Source organism: Hyperolius riggenbachi, chromosome 2 (genome assembly GCF_040937935.1).
Source record: "Hyperolius riggenbachi isolate aHypRig1 chromosome 2, aHypRig1.pri, whole genome shotgun sequence".
NCBI lineage: Eukaryota > Metazoa > Chordata > Amphibia > Anura > Hyperoliidae > Hyperolius > Hyperolius riggenbachi.
The window spans coordinates 490,858,742-490,872,358 of NC_090647.1; the positions used below are offsets into that span (position 1 = coordinate 490,858,742).

Below are 13,617 nucleotides of genomic sequence, written 5' to 3' on the forward strand. Positions count from 1 at the left end.
ATTCTACATCGATCTGACATGGCTGCTGTGTACAAGCCACAGTTAAAATGTAAATCCCTACATTAAAAATAACACCATGAGACTCCAGGGAAGTTCTATAATCATTGTTAGAAGAAGATGGTGAGCTCCTGAGAGGAACTAAATGTGAGGTAAGTATATAATATTCATTTGAAGGTACATCATGTGTTTATTTTAAATAATTTTACTCGGTCCAGGTTCTGGTTAAGGTCTACTGTACATAGACTTTTGAGATCAGTTAACCAGTTTAGGTTCAATTTATGTCCCATCTTTACTAACACTGACCAGTGGCGTACCTAGGGCATTTGGCACCCGGTGCTGGGTATTAACCCTCCTGGCGGTTTGCTAAAAAATCGCCAGGGGGCAGCAAATCTTTTTTTTTAATTTTTTTTTTTTTTTCATGTAGCGAGACGAAGTCTCGCTACATGATAGCCGCTGCTCAGCGGCATCCCCCCAGCCCCTCCGATCGCCGCCGGCGATCGGCGATCAGTAGATCCCGTTCAAAGAACGGGATCTCCTGGAGGGCTTCCCCCGTCGCCATGGCGACGGGGCGGGATGACGTCGCCGACGTCATCGACGTCGTGACGTCAAAGGGGATTCCTATCCACCCCATAGAGCTGCCTGGCACTGATTGGCCAGGCAGCGCACGGGGTCTGGGGGGGGGGCGGCTGTGGGGCGCGACGGATAGCGGCGGATCGGCGGGTAGCGGTGGCGATCGGGCACTGCACGCAGCTAGCAAAGTGCTAGCTGCGTGCAGCAAAAAAAAAAATTATGCAAATCGGCCCAGCGGGGCCTGAGCGGTGCCTTCCGGCGGCATAGCCCGAGCTCAGCTCGGGCTTACCGCCAGGAAGGTTAAAAGACACCCCCCCCCCAAAAAAAAAAAAAATGGGCGTGGCCACAACCTGTGGCGTACTTCGCGGCAAAAATTGGGCGTGGTCATGACCGGATGAAGGCTAACTGTAATTTAAAGTATTAGCTAGTATAGTTGCCCCCAGTATAGTTGCCCCCAGTATAGCTAGTATAGCTGCCCCCAGTATAGCTAGTATGGCTGCCCCCAGTATAGCTAGTATAGCTGCCCCCAGTATAGCTAGTATAGTTGCCCCCAGTATAGCTGCCCCCAGTATAGCTAGTATAGTTGCCCGCAGTATAGCTGCCCCCAGGATAGCTAGTATAGCTGCCCCCAGGATAGCTGCCCCCAGTATAGCTAGTATAGCTGCCCCCAGTATAGCTACTATAGCTGCCCCCAGTATAGCTAGTATAGCTGCCCCCAGTATAGCTAGTATAGCTGCCCCTAGTATAGCTAGTATAGCTGCCCCCAGTATAGCTAGTTTAGCTGCCCCCAGTATAGCTAGTTTAGCTGCCCCCAGTATAGCTAGTTTAGCTGCCCCCAGTATAGCTAGTTTAGTTGCCCCCAGTATAGCTAGTATAGTTGCCCGCAGTATAGCTGCCCCCAGTATAGCTAGTATAGCTGCCCCCAGTATAGCCAGTATAGTTGCCCACAGTATAGCTGCCCCCAGTATAGCTAGTATAGCTGCCCCGAGTATAGCTAGTATAGCTGCCCCCAGTATAGTTAGTATAGCTGCCCTCAGTATAGCTGGCCCCAGTATAGCTGCCCCCAGTATAGCTAGTATAGTTGCCCCCAGTATAGCTAGTTTAGTTGCCCCTAGTATAGCTAGTATAGTTGCCCCCAGTATAGCTAGTATAGCTGCCCCCAGTATAGCTAGTATAGTTGCCCCCAGTATAGCTAGTTTAGTTGCCTCCAGTATAGCTAGTTTAGTTGCCCCCAGTATAGCTAGTTTAGTTGCTACCAGTATAGCTAGTTTAGTTGCCCCCAGTATAGCTAGTATAGCTGCCCCCAGTATAGCTGCCCCCAGTATAGCTAGTATAGTTGCCCCCAGTATAGCTAGTTTAGTTGCCCCCAGTATAGCTAGTTTAGTTGCCCCCAGTATAGCTAGTACAGTTGCCCCCAGTATAGCTAGTACAGTTGCCCCCAGTATAGCTAGTACAGTTGCCCCCAGTATAGCTAGTACAGTTGCCCCCAGTATAGATGCCCCAGGAGGGGGGGAAGCAGCGCTAGAAGGAGGGGCAGTGGGTGCAGCGGTGGGGGGGGGGGACATATCCCCCCCCCCGTTCCCTCACCTGGGACCCCTCCTTCTGCCTCTCTCCCCCTCCATAGATTACCGGCGGCAAGTGCAGGGGCAGCGAAGAGGCATGCGGTGAATTACTCACCACTTCCGCGTTCCAAGCGCTGGCAGCGTCATGTCGTCACAGATCTCCGCCTTCAATGCCGCCCACTGTGCTTCCGCTAATCAGGAAGCACAGTGGGCGGCATTGAAGGCGGAGATCTGTGACGACATGACGCTGCCAGCGCTTGGATCGCGGAAGTGGTGGGTAATTCTCCGCATGCCTCCTCGCCGCCCCTGCACTTGCCGTCGGCAATCTATGGAGGGGGAGAGAGGCAGAAGGAGGGGTCCCAGGTGAGGGAGGGGGAGGGGATATGTCCCCCCTCCCCACCGCTGCCCCCACTGTCCCTCCTTCTAGCGCTGCTTCCCCCTCCTGCTCTGCTGCTGTGGGGGGTTGTGGCGACACCCCCCTAGCTGTCTGTCATCCGGTGCGCCACGCCCCCCTGCGCCCTACAGTAGGAACGCCACTGACACTGACACCAAAATGCAGTTGCGTATCGTTGAAGCTTTGAACCTTGTGTCAAAAAGAACATAAGTATTTACAGTATGTACAGGGGTGCTAGGATACCCCTTTTTAAAATCCGAATTGGTTCGGATCCGGATACCCAGATATCCGGATCCGAATCGGATATGCAAATCCGAACTTTTTGGTATCCGCGTAAACTATATCCGGATAGAAAACCGGAAGTGACCTGAAAATGGCTTAAAATGCTTCCAAAAGTCTCTTCAAATGGCAAAAAAAACTTTCGGAGGTCTCTTTCTCTCTCTCGCTCTCTCTGATTTTTGCCATTGAGGGTGATTTTGGCTTCTGCTCGGATATCTGTACTTACTATCCGCCCGGATTTCGCATTTCAGATGGGAAATCAGAGTTTGCTCGGATAGTCTATTCGGATTTTAAAAAATATCCGAATTGCTATTCAAAGTTCGGATAGTTGAAAAAGTTCAGATTATATGGGTAGATCGGATATCCGAAATCTTGCGTATAAAGCAACTTTACCTTTCACCGTAACATAGACACTCTGGCTTGTGGACAGCTGCGGCTGAACTAGCACATTACACGTATATTCCCCTTCATCCACGTCCTTCTGTACATCCGTCAGCTTCAGCGTTCCGTTGTTCTCGAATGCCACTTGCCGGTGGTTGAATGGAATGAGGTTAGAGTTCTTGTACCATTTGATGGAGTAGTACGGATAGCCAATCACACGGCAGTGGATGTACGTGTCCCACCCTGCAATTGCTGTGATGTTCTTCATTGGACGGATGCTGGCCGGACCTGGAAAGCACACAGAAGGGCACTATATGATTCTCGCAGGCAGAAGTGTACAGCTAATGGAAAGATGGATAAAATGATGAAGGAATGGAAATGAGTGGTAAGTCACAACAGATGAGGAGGAGTGAGATGGTCTGGCTTTCTAGCATTGCTAGGTGAGATATTTTTTGCCTCACCTCTGCCACCCTGTTCCAATCATACCCTGGCCCAGCGGCATAACCACAAATCACCGGACCCCCCAGCAAAACTTTGATGCCCCCCCCCCCCATGTTCACACCCTTTCCCTTGCCTCCCCTTGGTGACTCTCACAGCCTAGGGGCCCATCTTGCAAGTGTCATAAAACAAGTGTGGCCATCATAATCGTCACACTCATAACAAGTGTAGCCATAAAACACCTGATCTGAAGAATGAAGCCCTTTATCAGTGGGAGTGAAGTAGTAGTTGGGGTTCTCTCACAGCTCTAGCCCCCCTGCGGTCATAGGGACTGCTTCCCTGTAGTTACGCCCTTGCCCTGGCCCACAGTTTTTTCACTGATGAGAGTCTCCTGATATAAATAGGGCAAATTTAGGCATTGGCCTCTGGGAAATGCATGCAGACAGGAAAAAAAAAATTCTTAGCAGAAAATCCATGTCCTGTTGATGAGATTTGGTCCTGTGGGGTATGGGGGAGGGGGTGGAACCATCTTGAAGACAGAAATTCCAGCTCAAGGTAGAATTTTTCATGGCACATGTACAGAACAGGAAGCACCACAGGAGTAAAAATGTAGTGAAAGGTAGGCTTGGGCTGGAGCTGCAAAAGTGTGATCTTTAGCTCCACCTGCTGATAGGAGGGTTGAATTGTATCTGTAACAAGGAGCAGAGGAGATGAACCTCTTTGTGGATATGTAAAATACCTCCATGTTCTAGATTCCAGAAAATGTATTACTACCAGAGGCTGATACAGGTCTGGCATGTGCCATGGGCGCCTTGTAATAGCAGCGCTGCTCCACAGCATCCCTGACATTCTCAATCTAGATTATAGTTTTGATCTGGGGGGCATTCTTCTGCCTGGTTATATTATTTGGGGGAAGAAGCTGCCCAAATAAAATTTGTGAAATATGTACAGGCTGACCAATTGCCATACTTCATTTGCTTCACATCAACTTAGACACAACCAATTCAACTGAGACTACACCTTAAATTTTTGGGATAGTGACACCTCCTCCTCCTCCTCTACCCCAGTAATTATTTATGTATTTATTTATTTTTTTAAGTCTTAGTCATTGCCATTATTTTCCCTAGATACGCCTCTGATCACTACTGAAGTGTGACTTGGGGTATTAAGAGTTAAATGCACTTGCAGCCCTTATGCAGGTGTTGGAATATCTGTAAAAGTATTCATTTATCTAGGTTATCATCAAAAGCAACAAAAAAAAAGTTTTACCTGGACACATTTTTGTAGTCTAAAAGTCATGCTACTACAAGCAGTTTCTACATGTTAATTGACCTGTTGCTTCATCAGAAGAGCAGTTCGGCCACTTAAACTTCACAAACAGGGTTGGGATTCGAATTCGGGTTATTAAAAATTCGGAAACCCGATATTCGCCCGTCACCACACATCAGCACCCAGACAAGTGGAGACGGTTAGAGGGTGTTCACTTATTTGCACTCCACGTTGGGCTTCATGTTGCCCTTCTCATGAAGTGCAAATAAGTGAACTCCCCTTGACCCTATACAGGAGCATAACTACCATGTATGGCGCCCCCCTGTAAAAAAGGATTTCATGGGGTACCCTAGGTCCATAGAACCCCCACCCTTACCCAAGGGCTCAGGCATCCCTGTCTCCCCCTCCTACTTTACACATTTATCTGCTTCCAGTGTTACGCATCACAGCAGCAGCACTCTCTTCTGCCCTTCGTCTAGCTCCCGATCATGTGACTTGCACTGGTCATGTGATAGGGAGTTTGACGAAGGGCAGCAGTGTGTTGCTGCTGTGATGCACAGAGATCCGCGGCACTGGAAGCAGGTAAATATAATGCTCCCTCTGTTACTTTGCATGCAGATTTGCAATCGCGGTGGTGGTGGTGGGGCTATTGTTACACCCACGAGTCCGGGTGCTGTCCACGTGTTCGGGTGCTGAAGTGTGGCGACGGGTGAATTCAGGTTTCAAAATTTCAATAACCCAGATTCATTTACCAACAATATTCATGACAGAACAGGCATGAAATGATTCATACAATTATTCATACAGGACACAGATGCCCTGGGGTGGTAAAACGGGTGATGAACATTAATACAGACCAGTTGAGGGTGCTAGAAAGAGATAAAAGCTATAAAGGTAGGAAATTGACGTCAATGCCCCATGAATGAGTGAATGAAACAGGATGAGGTGTTGATGGAAGAACCCTTCCCTGCCATGCAAACCCCTTTGTGTGACATTGCCATGACATGTGTACGTGTAATATTATTATTTTTGGTAAAGAGCTCATTTGACAAGCACCTCTTACGTTTATTCGAGCCTGGTACAGGACGACTCCGGCAGAATTGTTGGCGGTGCAGCGGTAGACTCCCCCGTCCCGCACCTGGGTGTTGGTGATGTTCAGATAGCTGACAACGTTGCCGTCGGAGGTGATGATTTGGCTGATGCGGTGGTTGCCATTCTTGATGATGGGCTCGTCGTCCAGAGTCCAGGTGATGGTGGGGAGAGGCGTGCCTTTTACGTTACACATAAGAGACACAGGCTCCCCGGGGCTCACCACCTTCTCACTAAACGCAGAGTTAATTTTTGGTGTTCCATCTGAAAATGTAAAAAAGGATAAGAAAAAAAAATCCTTAAAGTGCACAGATAGAAAACATACAGTAGGTAAATGCACCCTGTGTGTATTTAGAGAGTTTAGCCTGCCTAATTATCTCTCATCTGTGAGTAATAACTACTGTAATTTGATCTCTCAGTTGTGTCAGCTCAGGAATCTTGGCCGCCCTCGGCTGAGCAGCTAATTTGTAAACACAGGATATTAGCCCTATGTCTGCTATCATGAAAGTAGGAAGTAGACAGACTGCAGATTTTTTGCAGGATTTGTAACAGCTGTAACAAAGAAATGTTTTTTCTTTAAAGGTTATTGTGATGTTGCTTATCTTTTAGAGCAGAGAGGAGGTTCTGAGTTCAGGTACGCTTTAACCCTTCCATGCCACCCCATAGTGTATAAACACCCTATAACAATATACAGCACATACTTGATTTCACTTCGGTGTTAGTTACAGCCTTTCTCCCATGAAATCTAAATATTAAACTGCAGGACAGGAGAGTCTATCCAAGCAAACTATCACAGGCCTCTATAGAGGTAGAAATGATTGACTTTTTCTTATAACGTTTTTATGGTACTGACAACAGGAGCTAATATGTGGGTGTGTTCTTTGTCTAAAGATTTTCAAGCTACTAGCTGCTTTCAGTTTCACAACACAGGGATTGATAGTAGGTGTAGATCACAAGTAAGTGGTTATTTTGTAACAAGAGACTTAGGCAGATAATGCAATAGGTGGGCGATTTTGAAGAGGTGGGCTTTAAAGGACCTCTGTCGCGAAAATCTTAACATTTTAAAACACATGTGAACATATACAATTAAGAAGTACATTTCTTCAAGAGTAAAATGAGCCATAAATTACTTATCTCATATGTTGCTGTCACTTACAGCAGGTACTGGAAATCTGACATAACCGACAGGTTTTGGACTAGCCAATCTCCTCATGGGGGGTTCACCAGGATTTCTTTATTTTCAAATTCAAAATGCATTTAGTGAATGGCAGGCGCTCTGTCCAACTGCCAAAAATGTGTACAGTGAGTAGGGGGGCTGGTCAGCATCTTTGTATGAATCTTTTTCAGGGAGTGTATTTCTAAAGAACAAAGGCCATGCTGAGAATCCTCTATGGAGAGATGGACTAGCCACTAGCCCAAAACCTGTTAGTAATGTCAGATTTCTACTACTTACTGTAAATGGCAGCAACATAGGAGAGAAGTAATTTATGGCTCACTTTACTCAGAAAGAAACATACTTCTTATTTGTATGTGTTTTACATTTTTAAATTTTCTCAACAGTTCAGACCTGCTTTTGGAAGAGTATTGAGGGTCATTTGGACAAGAAAATGGAACTGAAGAAAATTTTAAATTATACATCTGAACATGCCACCATGTACCATAGTGACAAAATGTACAATGTACCGTAGTGACAAAGGGACAACAATACAAATTAGCTGAGAATGTAACTCTTTCCCTTGCTACAAAATATGTTTTATATGCTGCTGTCTCTGTCAAACTTGGCTACAATACCCAACTTCCTGTCTCTGCAGAAAGTGATGGAAAATCTCACAGATGAAGACACAGGATAGCAATAAAATCCTCACAAATGGGGCCTTAGCAAGATAGTAGCTTTGGCTATCCAACAGTCTTTTTGGTAAGCTGATGTGGGAGAGGGGTCAGAGAAGGTGGTAGTAGGGCCCTTAGATACCAACTAGGCCCCTGGCCCCTGCCTAGGTTTATTCGTGGATTAATCTGCTCTGTAGTGGATCAATCATAGGACAGAGGACATGGGGGAACATAATCATTCAATAATGGGGGAACCTAAAATTTCAACAATGAGAGATCTCAGATGTAGGCTCAGATGTAGTTTGAGAACAGAAGAGTGAACACCTATAAATGACTCTTTAAAGGGAACCTGAGGTAAGAGTTATATGGAGGCTGCCATAGTATACGTAGTGTCTGATTCAAAACCCTGGAACAAGCATATGGCTAATCCAGTAAAAGCTGAGTCAGCTGAGTCAGAGTATCTGATCTGCATAGGCTTGTTCAGGTATTAGAGACACAGGATCAAGAGGACTGTCAGGCAACTGGCATTGTCTAAAAGGAAATAAGTATGGCAGCCTTCATATCCCTCTCACTACAGTTGTGCTTTAAGCGATTACTGTGATCTGTATAATAAATAAGCTATTAACTCATTTAAATTTCAGATTGAAGTGGATCTCTCATCTACAGTCACAGGGGCAAAAACAGTGTAAAAGTTCTGTGAGGGTGACGAAAACAGGAAATGAGGCCTTCCGTGTGGACACCTTGTGCTGTTTTTGCGTTGGCGACCATTTGCATTCCCTGTCAGGGCCTGAGCATGTCAGGAATAATTCCCGCTGTCAGCCTGTGATAACCCACACACACTCCCCCGACATCATTACAAATGATCAATACGCTCTTCAGGATCGCCGAGCCACAGGAGATGGTTGCCAGGGCAACGCGGCCTGGTCAGGTAATCTCCACGCTCTCTATAAAAGGAGGCCACGCTGTGAATGACTGCACACTAATTATCTGGTGGCCTTCTTATTCATCTTTTTCTTAGTCAATGGGATTTAAAATGACCTCATAAATGCATATATAAAAAACACAGAATACTACTACAAAGCTGTGCTACCAATTGTGCAGAAAAACACAGTCTGTGGAAAGGCCAGACAAAAAAGCACTACCCATAAAGCCTCTGAGGAAAACATTGTCATAAAAAAAGTGTATTTTTCTACATTTCTTACTCTCCATATACTTCACTATTTCCTAGGTTACAAGTGTGTTACATTAGATGGTACAAGTCACTCACACAGTCACTGGTCATTATTTGTATGCCCTAATGCTGGGTACACACGATGAGATTTCCCGCTCGATTTGCGGATCGATTCGATTATTTCAAACATGTTCGATTGGATTTCGATCGTTTTTTCCGTCGTTTTTGCATACCTATCATGAAAAAAACGATCGAAATCCAATCGAACATGTTTGAAATAATCGAATCGATCTGTTCGATCCCGGGAATCGAACGGGAAATCTCATCGTGTGTACCCAGCATAACTATCATTATTGTCTTCTGACCTTTCCTATAAGAGCTCCGCCACTTACACATACCGTAGTTTACACAGACTCCCAGCACTAAAATGCTGGACTGGATAGCAGTTCTAGGAATGCTTTCTCGGCAGAAGAATTCAGTGGGGTTCAAAAACATATCGTGTAAACGCTCACAGTGCGGATAGAGTCTCTACCAGTCAGCACTACAGTGCGGATACAGTCTTTACCAGTCACCACTCACAGTGCAGGCACACTCCACCAGTCAGCATTCACACTGCTGACACAGTCTCTACCAGACACACTCTCTACAAGCCAGCGTTTACACCGCAGACACAGTCTATACCAGTCAGCACTCACACCATGGACACAGTCTATACCAGTCAGCGTTCACACCGCAGACACAGTCTATACCAGTCAGCACTCACACCATGGACACAGTCTATACCAGTCAGCATTCACACTGCGGACACAGTCTATACCAGTCAGCGTTCACACTGCAGTCACAGTCTATACCAGTCAGCGTTCACACTGCGGACACAGCCTTTAATGCAGTTCCCAAATCACTTAGCAGTGGTTTTTGTAGGACAGAGGGGATAGTTTATTTGGAAGCCCTTGCTAGATCTAGTACTACAGATGTAAGTACACTTGCTGTGCCTTTAAATTTTTCAGACAGCTTTACCCTGCAGATTATTTAAATAGCCAGTTGCTGCCTGGGAGTGAGCACTTGCCATTCTTTGTGTTGTGGACACAGTCTCTAACAGTCAGCACTCAGTGTGGACAATAGTCTCTACCAGTCAGCACTCACAGTGCAGAAAAAAGTCTCTACCCATCAGCACCTACAGTGCGAACAGGCTATACCAGTCAGCACTCACAGTGCGAATACAGTCTATCAGTTAACATTCACAGGGTGAAAACAGGCTCACGTACAGTGTGGACGAAGTCTCTACCAGTCAGTGCTCACAATCTAATATAATAATTGCAATTAATAATAATAGTTGCAGTATTTGTATAGCGCCATTCTCCTGTCGGAATCAAAGCACTTGCGAGGCAGCCACTAGAGCGCACTCAGTAGGCAGTAGCAGTGTTAAGGAGACTTGCCCAAGAAACTCCTTACTGAAATAGGTGCTGGCTTACTGAACAGGCAGAGCCGAGATTTGAACCCAGGTCTCGTGTGTCAGAGGCAGCGCCCTTAACCATTACACTATCCAGCCACTAGCATGTCTACAGCAGCTCTCGATCTCCCCTGGTACTTGGTGAGCGAACCGACTGTCAGATCATCTCATTCATGTGCAAGAAAAGGCCACTGTTCTCCTTCCTGTGCAAATTAGATGCTAAAATAAAATGACTTGAAATAGAGCCAATCAAGTTTGTTAATTAACCTGCTTACAACTATTTGATCTGCAGCTACTGGGCTGGATTAGCTCAGTTCCAAGTTAGTGGAAATGTGTATAGAAATCCAGAACTGAAACTCATCACTTCTTAAATAGGCAAGATATTGAGCAGTATCAGCACTTTATCCGGCTGTGAGACTGTAGCCAAGGTAACTCTGCTAAGAGTGAATTCAATTTGCTTAAGTTTTTGATATATCATCTGTTTGTAGCTAGTGAATACATTGTACGATGCGAATCAAAGATCATGGTAGCCTAGTTTTAACCTAAAATAAAAACAGAGGCCTCAGCATAGTGTTGTAATCACACGTGGAGGTGGCATGCTGTGCTATTTACAAAATCTTAAGTTTGCAAAAGATAAATGGAAAGAAACAAAAAGGAATATGAGGAAAGGGAAGGTGACAGTGGGCATGGAAGAAAAGAATGGGAAGCAGGGGAAAAAAGCGACTAAAGGTGGCCACTAACGGTCCAATTTCTAGCGAATAATCGTTTGAGCGATCAGAAATTCTGATTGGATTGGTTGAAAATCTCAGTTGATGGGCACAATAGATTATGAACGATTATGAAAATAGTCGTCCGATTGGATTTTTGTCAAACCAAAATTTGGATTTTCTTGATTGGTTGTGATAGATAGGAAGCAAAGATTGGTTCGTTGATGGTGTAGTGAACGATTTTTCTTCCGATCAGGATTTCTGATCGCTCGAACGATTTTTCGCTAGAAATTGGACCATTAGTGGCCACCTTAAGAGAAAGGGGGAGCGGGAAGGGGAGAATAAGAGCGAGAGAATGGGGGAGAGGGTAGGGGAGAAAAAGAGGAAGCAAAGGATGGAAAAGTCAGGGGAGAAAGATACAAACAGGAAGAAGGTATGGGGAAATGTGTATAAATGTGAGAAGAAAGCAGGGGAAAAAGAGAGTAATGGGAGAGGACTGAGAGAAACAAGAATAAGAGAAGAAAGAAGGTAGAGGAGAAAGCATGTGAGAGAAGAAGGGAAGAGAGCTAGGGAGAAAGAAAGGAGGGGGGGGGGGATTGGTGAGGACAGAAGAGAAAGAGAGCTGGGGAGAGGGTAGGAGTGTAAGAAAGTGAGAAAAGGGGAGAGAGAGGGAAGGAAAGAACTAAAACAAGAGAAGGAGGAAGGGGAATGAGGAAAGAGGGTCAGTGGAAAAGAGGAGACAGACGCAGTAGATTAGATAGATAGATAGATGATAGGCAGGGCCGGCGCTACCATTAAGGCAAAGGAGGCAGCTGCCCCAGGGCCCCAGAGCTTGTAGGGGCCCCCAGTGGCTACAAGAGGAAAAAAATTTTCAAATCGGCCTTATAGTTTTTGAGAAAATCGATTTTAAAGTTTCAAAGGAAAAAAAAAACACATTTAAAAACCTGCCGACTTTAATGGTTAATAGCAAATCCACCTTAAATGCTAGAAATCCTAAATTTGCAGGATATGTTAAGGAGATCATTAGGAATAAGAGGAAAAAACAATTTTTCAAAAAGACCTTATAGTTTTTGAGAAAAACGATTTTAAAGTTTAGAAGGAAAAAAGTATAGTTTTAAATGCGGTAAATGTCACTTTTAGTAGCAAACCTAACGGTAGTGTAATTTTACATGCATCAAACGAAAGCGCAATAAATTTCCTGACAGGGTTTCCAGGGGGTCTATACGCAGCCACAGCGCTTTGGCCAGAGATCGCTATACAGCCGCAATATGGCTGTATGAAGATCCCTGGCATTTTTCCCTATTTTCCGAATTTTTTTTTATGTTTAGAGTGTGGGAATTTAAAAAAAAAAAAAAATTATGTGGGGTCCCCTTTCCTGAAACTTTTTAACTCCTTGTCCCCCATGCAGGCTGGGATAGCCAGAATGTGGAGCTCTGACCGATTGGGACTTCACACCCTGACTATACCAGCTGCAAAAAAGGTCCCCTAATGCCGATTTTTGTTCCGGGGTATATGTTGGGGGGGGGCCCCCAGGTTTATTTTGCCCTGGGGCCCCATTGTTGCTTAAACCGGCCCTGATGATAGGCCAATAGGACATACAGTACCAGTTATGATGACAGTATGTATACTTATGTATTACTGGCATAAGTCACAGACGTCCCCTCACCTTCCAATACCACCAGAGCGTAGTCCTGGGCAGACATCCGGTCCTTGCGCACAAAACACTGGTAGGCTCCACTGTCACTTTTGGATACAGCATCCATGATGAGGGTTTCCCGGTTAATGCCAGTAATTCTAACGTTGCTGCTGGCGGTCACGATGTCACCATTCCTGTACCAGGTGATGTCCGGATCGTCTGTCCCAGACACACTGCACGATAACGTCACCTGGCTGCCAACGCTGGTCTTCACCTTCCGCGGGCTGATTGTCACCTTGAGGGGTTCTACAAAGCAACAAATAAAATAACAGCATTTAACAGAGAGAGGGGTCTGTCAGAAAAAGTCTTTACATTAGAGCCCAACCTAACCCAGAACTGAACCAGGCGAATTATGAATGCAGTTCATGTTTATTCATCATGCCAATAGAACTGTAGTGGAAATAACAATGAACAACATTTCTTATTGTTTAATAATATTCATTTATAGATTATTTAGTCAGTATTTGTCCATTGTAAAATCTTTCCTCTCCCTGAATTTTACTTTCTGAAATATATCACAAGTGGTGACAGTTCCGCCAGGTGATCTGTACGGAATGTTCATTACTGAGAGTTCTATGCACAGAGGTAGATATTGCTTGCTTGGCAGTTGGAAACAGCCATTATTTCCCACAATGCAACAAGGCTCACAGACAGGAAACTGTCAGGACCATGATCATGACATCACACTGTGGGAAGGGTTCCACCACAATATCAGCCATACAGATCCACATGATGCTCTATTTGAAAAGGAAAAAAAAAAAAAAAAAAGATTCCTCGTCGGAAA

At 45.2% G+C, this 13,617-nt stretch overlaps 1 protein-coding gene across 9 annotated transcripts in view; it reads right to left on the reverse strand.

The window, feature by feature from the left end:
- Positions 1-13,617, reverse strand: part of DSCAM (DS cell adhesion molecule) — a 635,668-nt gene that overhangs the window by 346,744 nt on the left and 275,307 nt on the right. For 8 of the 9 annotated variants that reach the window (XM_068270401.1, XM_068270399.1, XM_068270402.1 and 5 more), the window contains 3 exons: positions 12,804-13,079; positions 5,950-6,246; positions 3,199-3,474 (listed from right to left, as the gene is read on the reverse strand). In XM_068270401.1, the coding sequence (XP_068126502.1) occupies positions 3,199-3,474; positions 5,950-6,246; positions 12,804-13,079 (849 nt within the window). Of the gene's footprint in view, positions 1-3,198; positions 3,475-5,949; positions 6,247-12,803; positions 13,080-13,617 lie in introns of those variants that run through there. The other variant, XM_068270406.1, reaches the window with a different exon arrangement.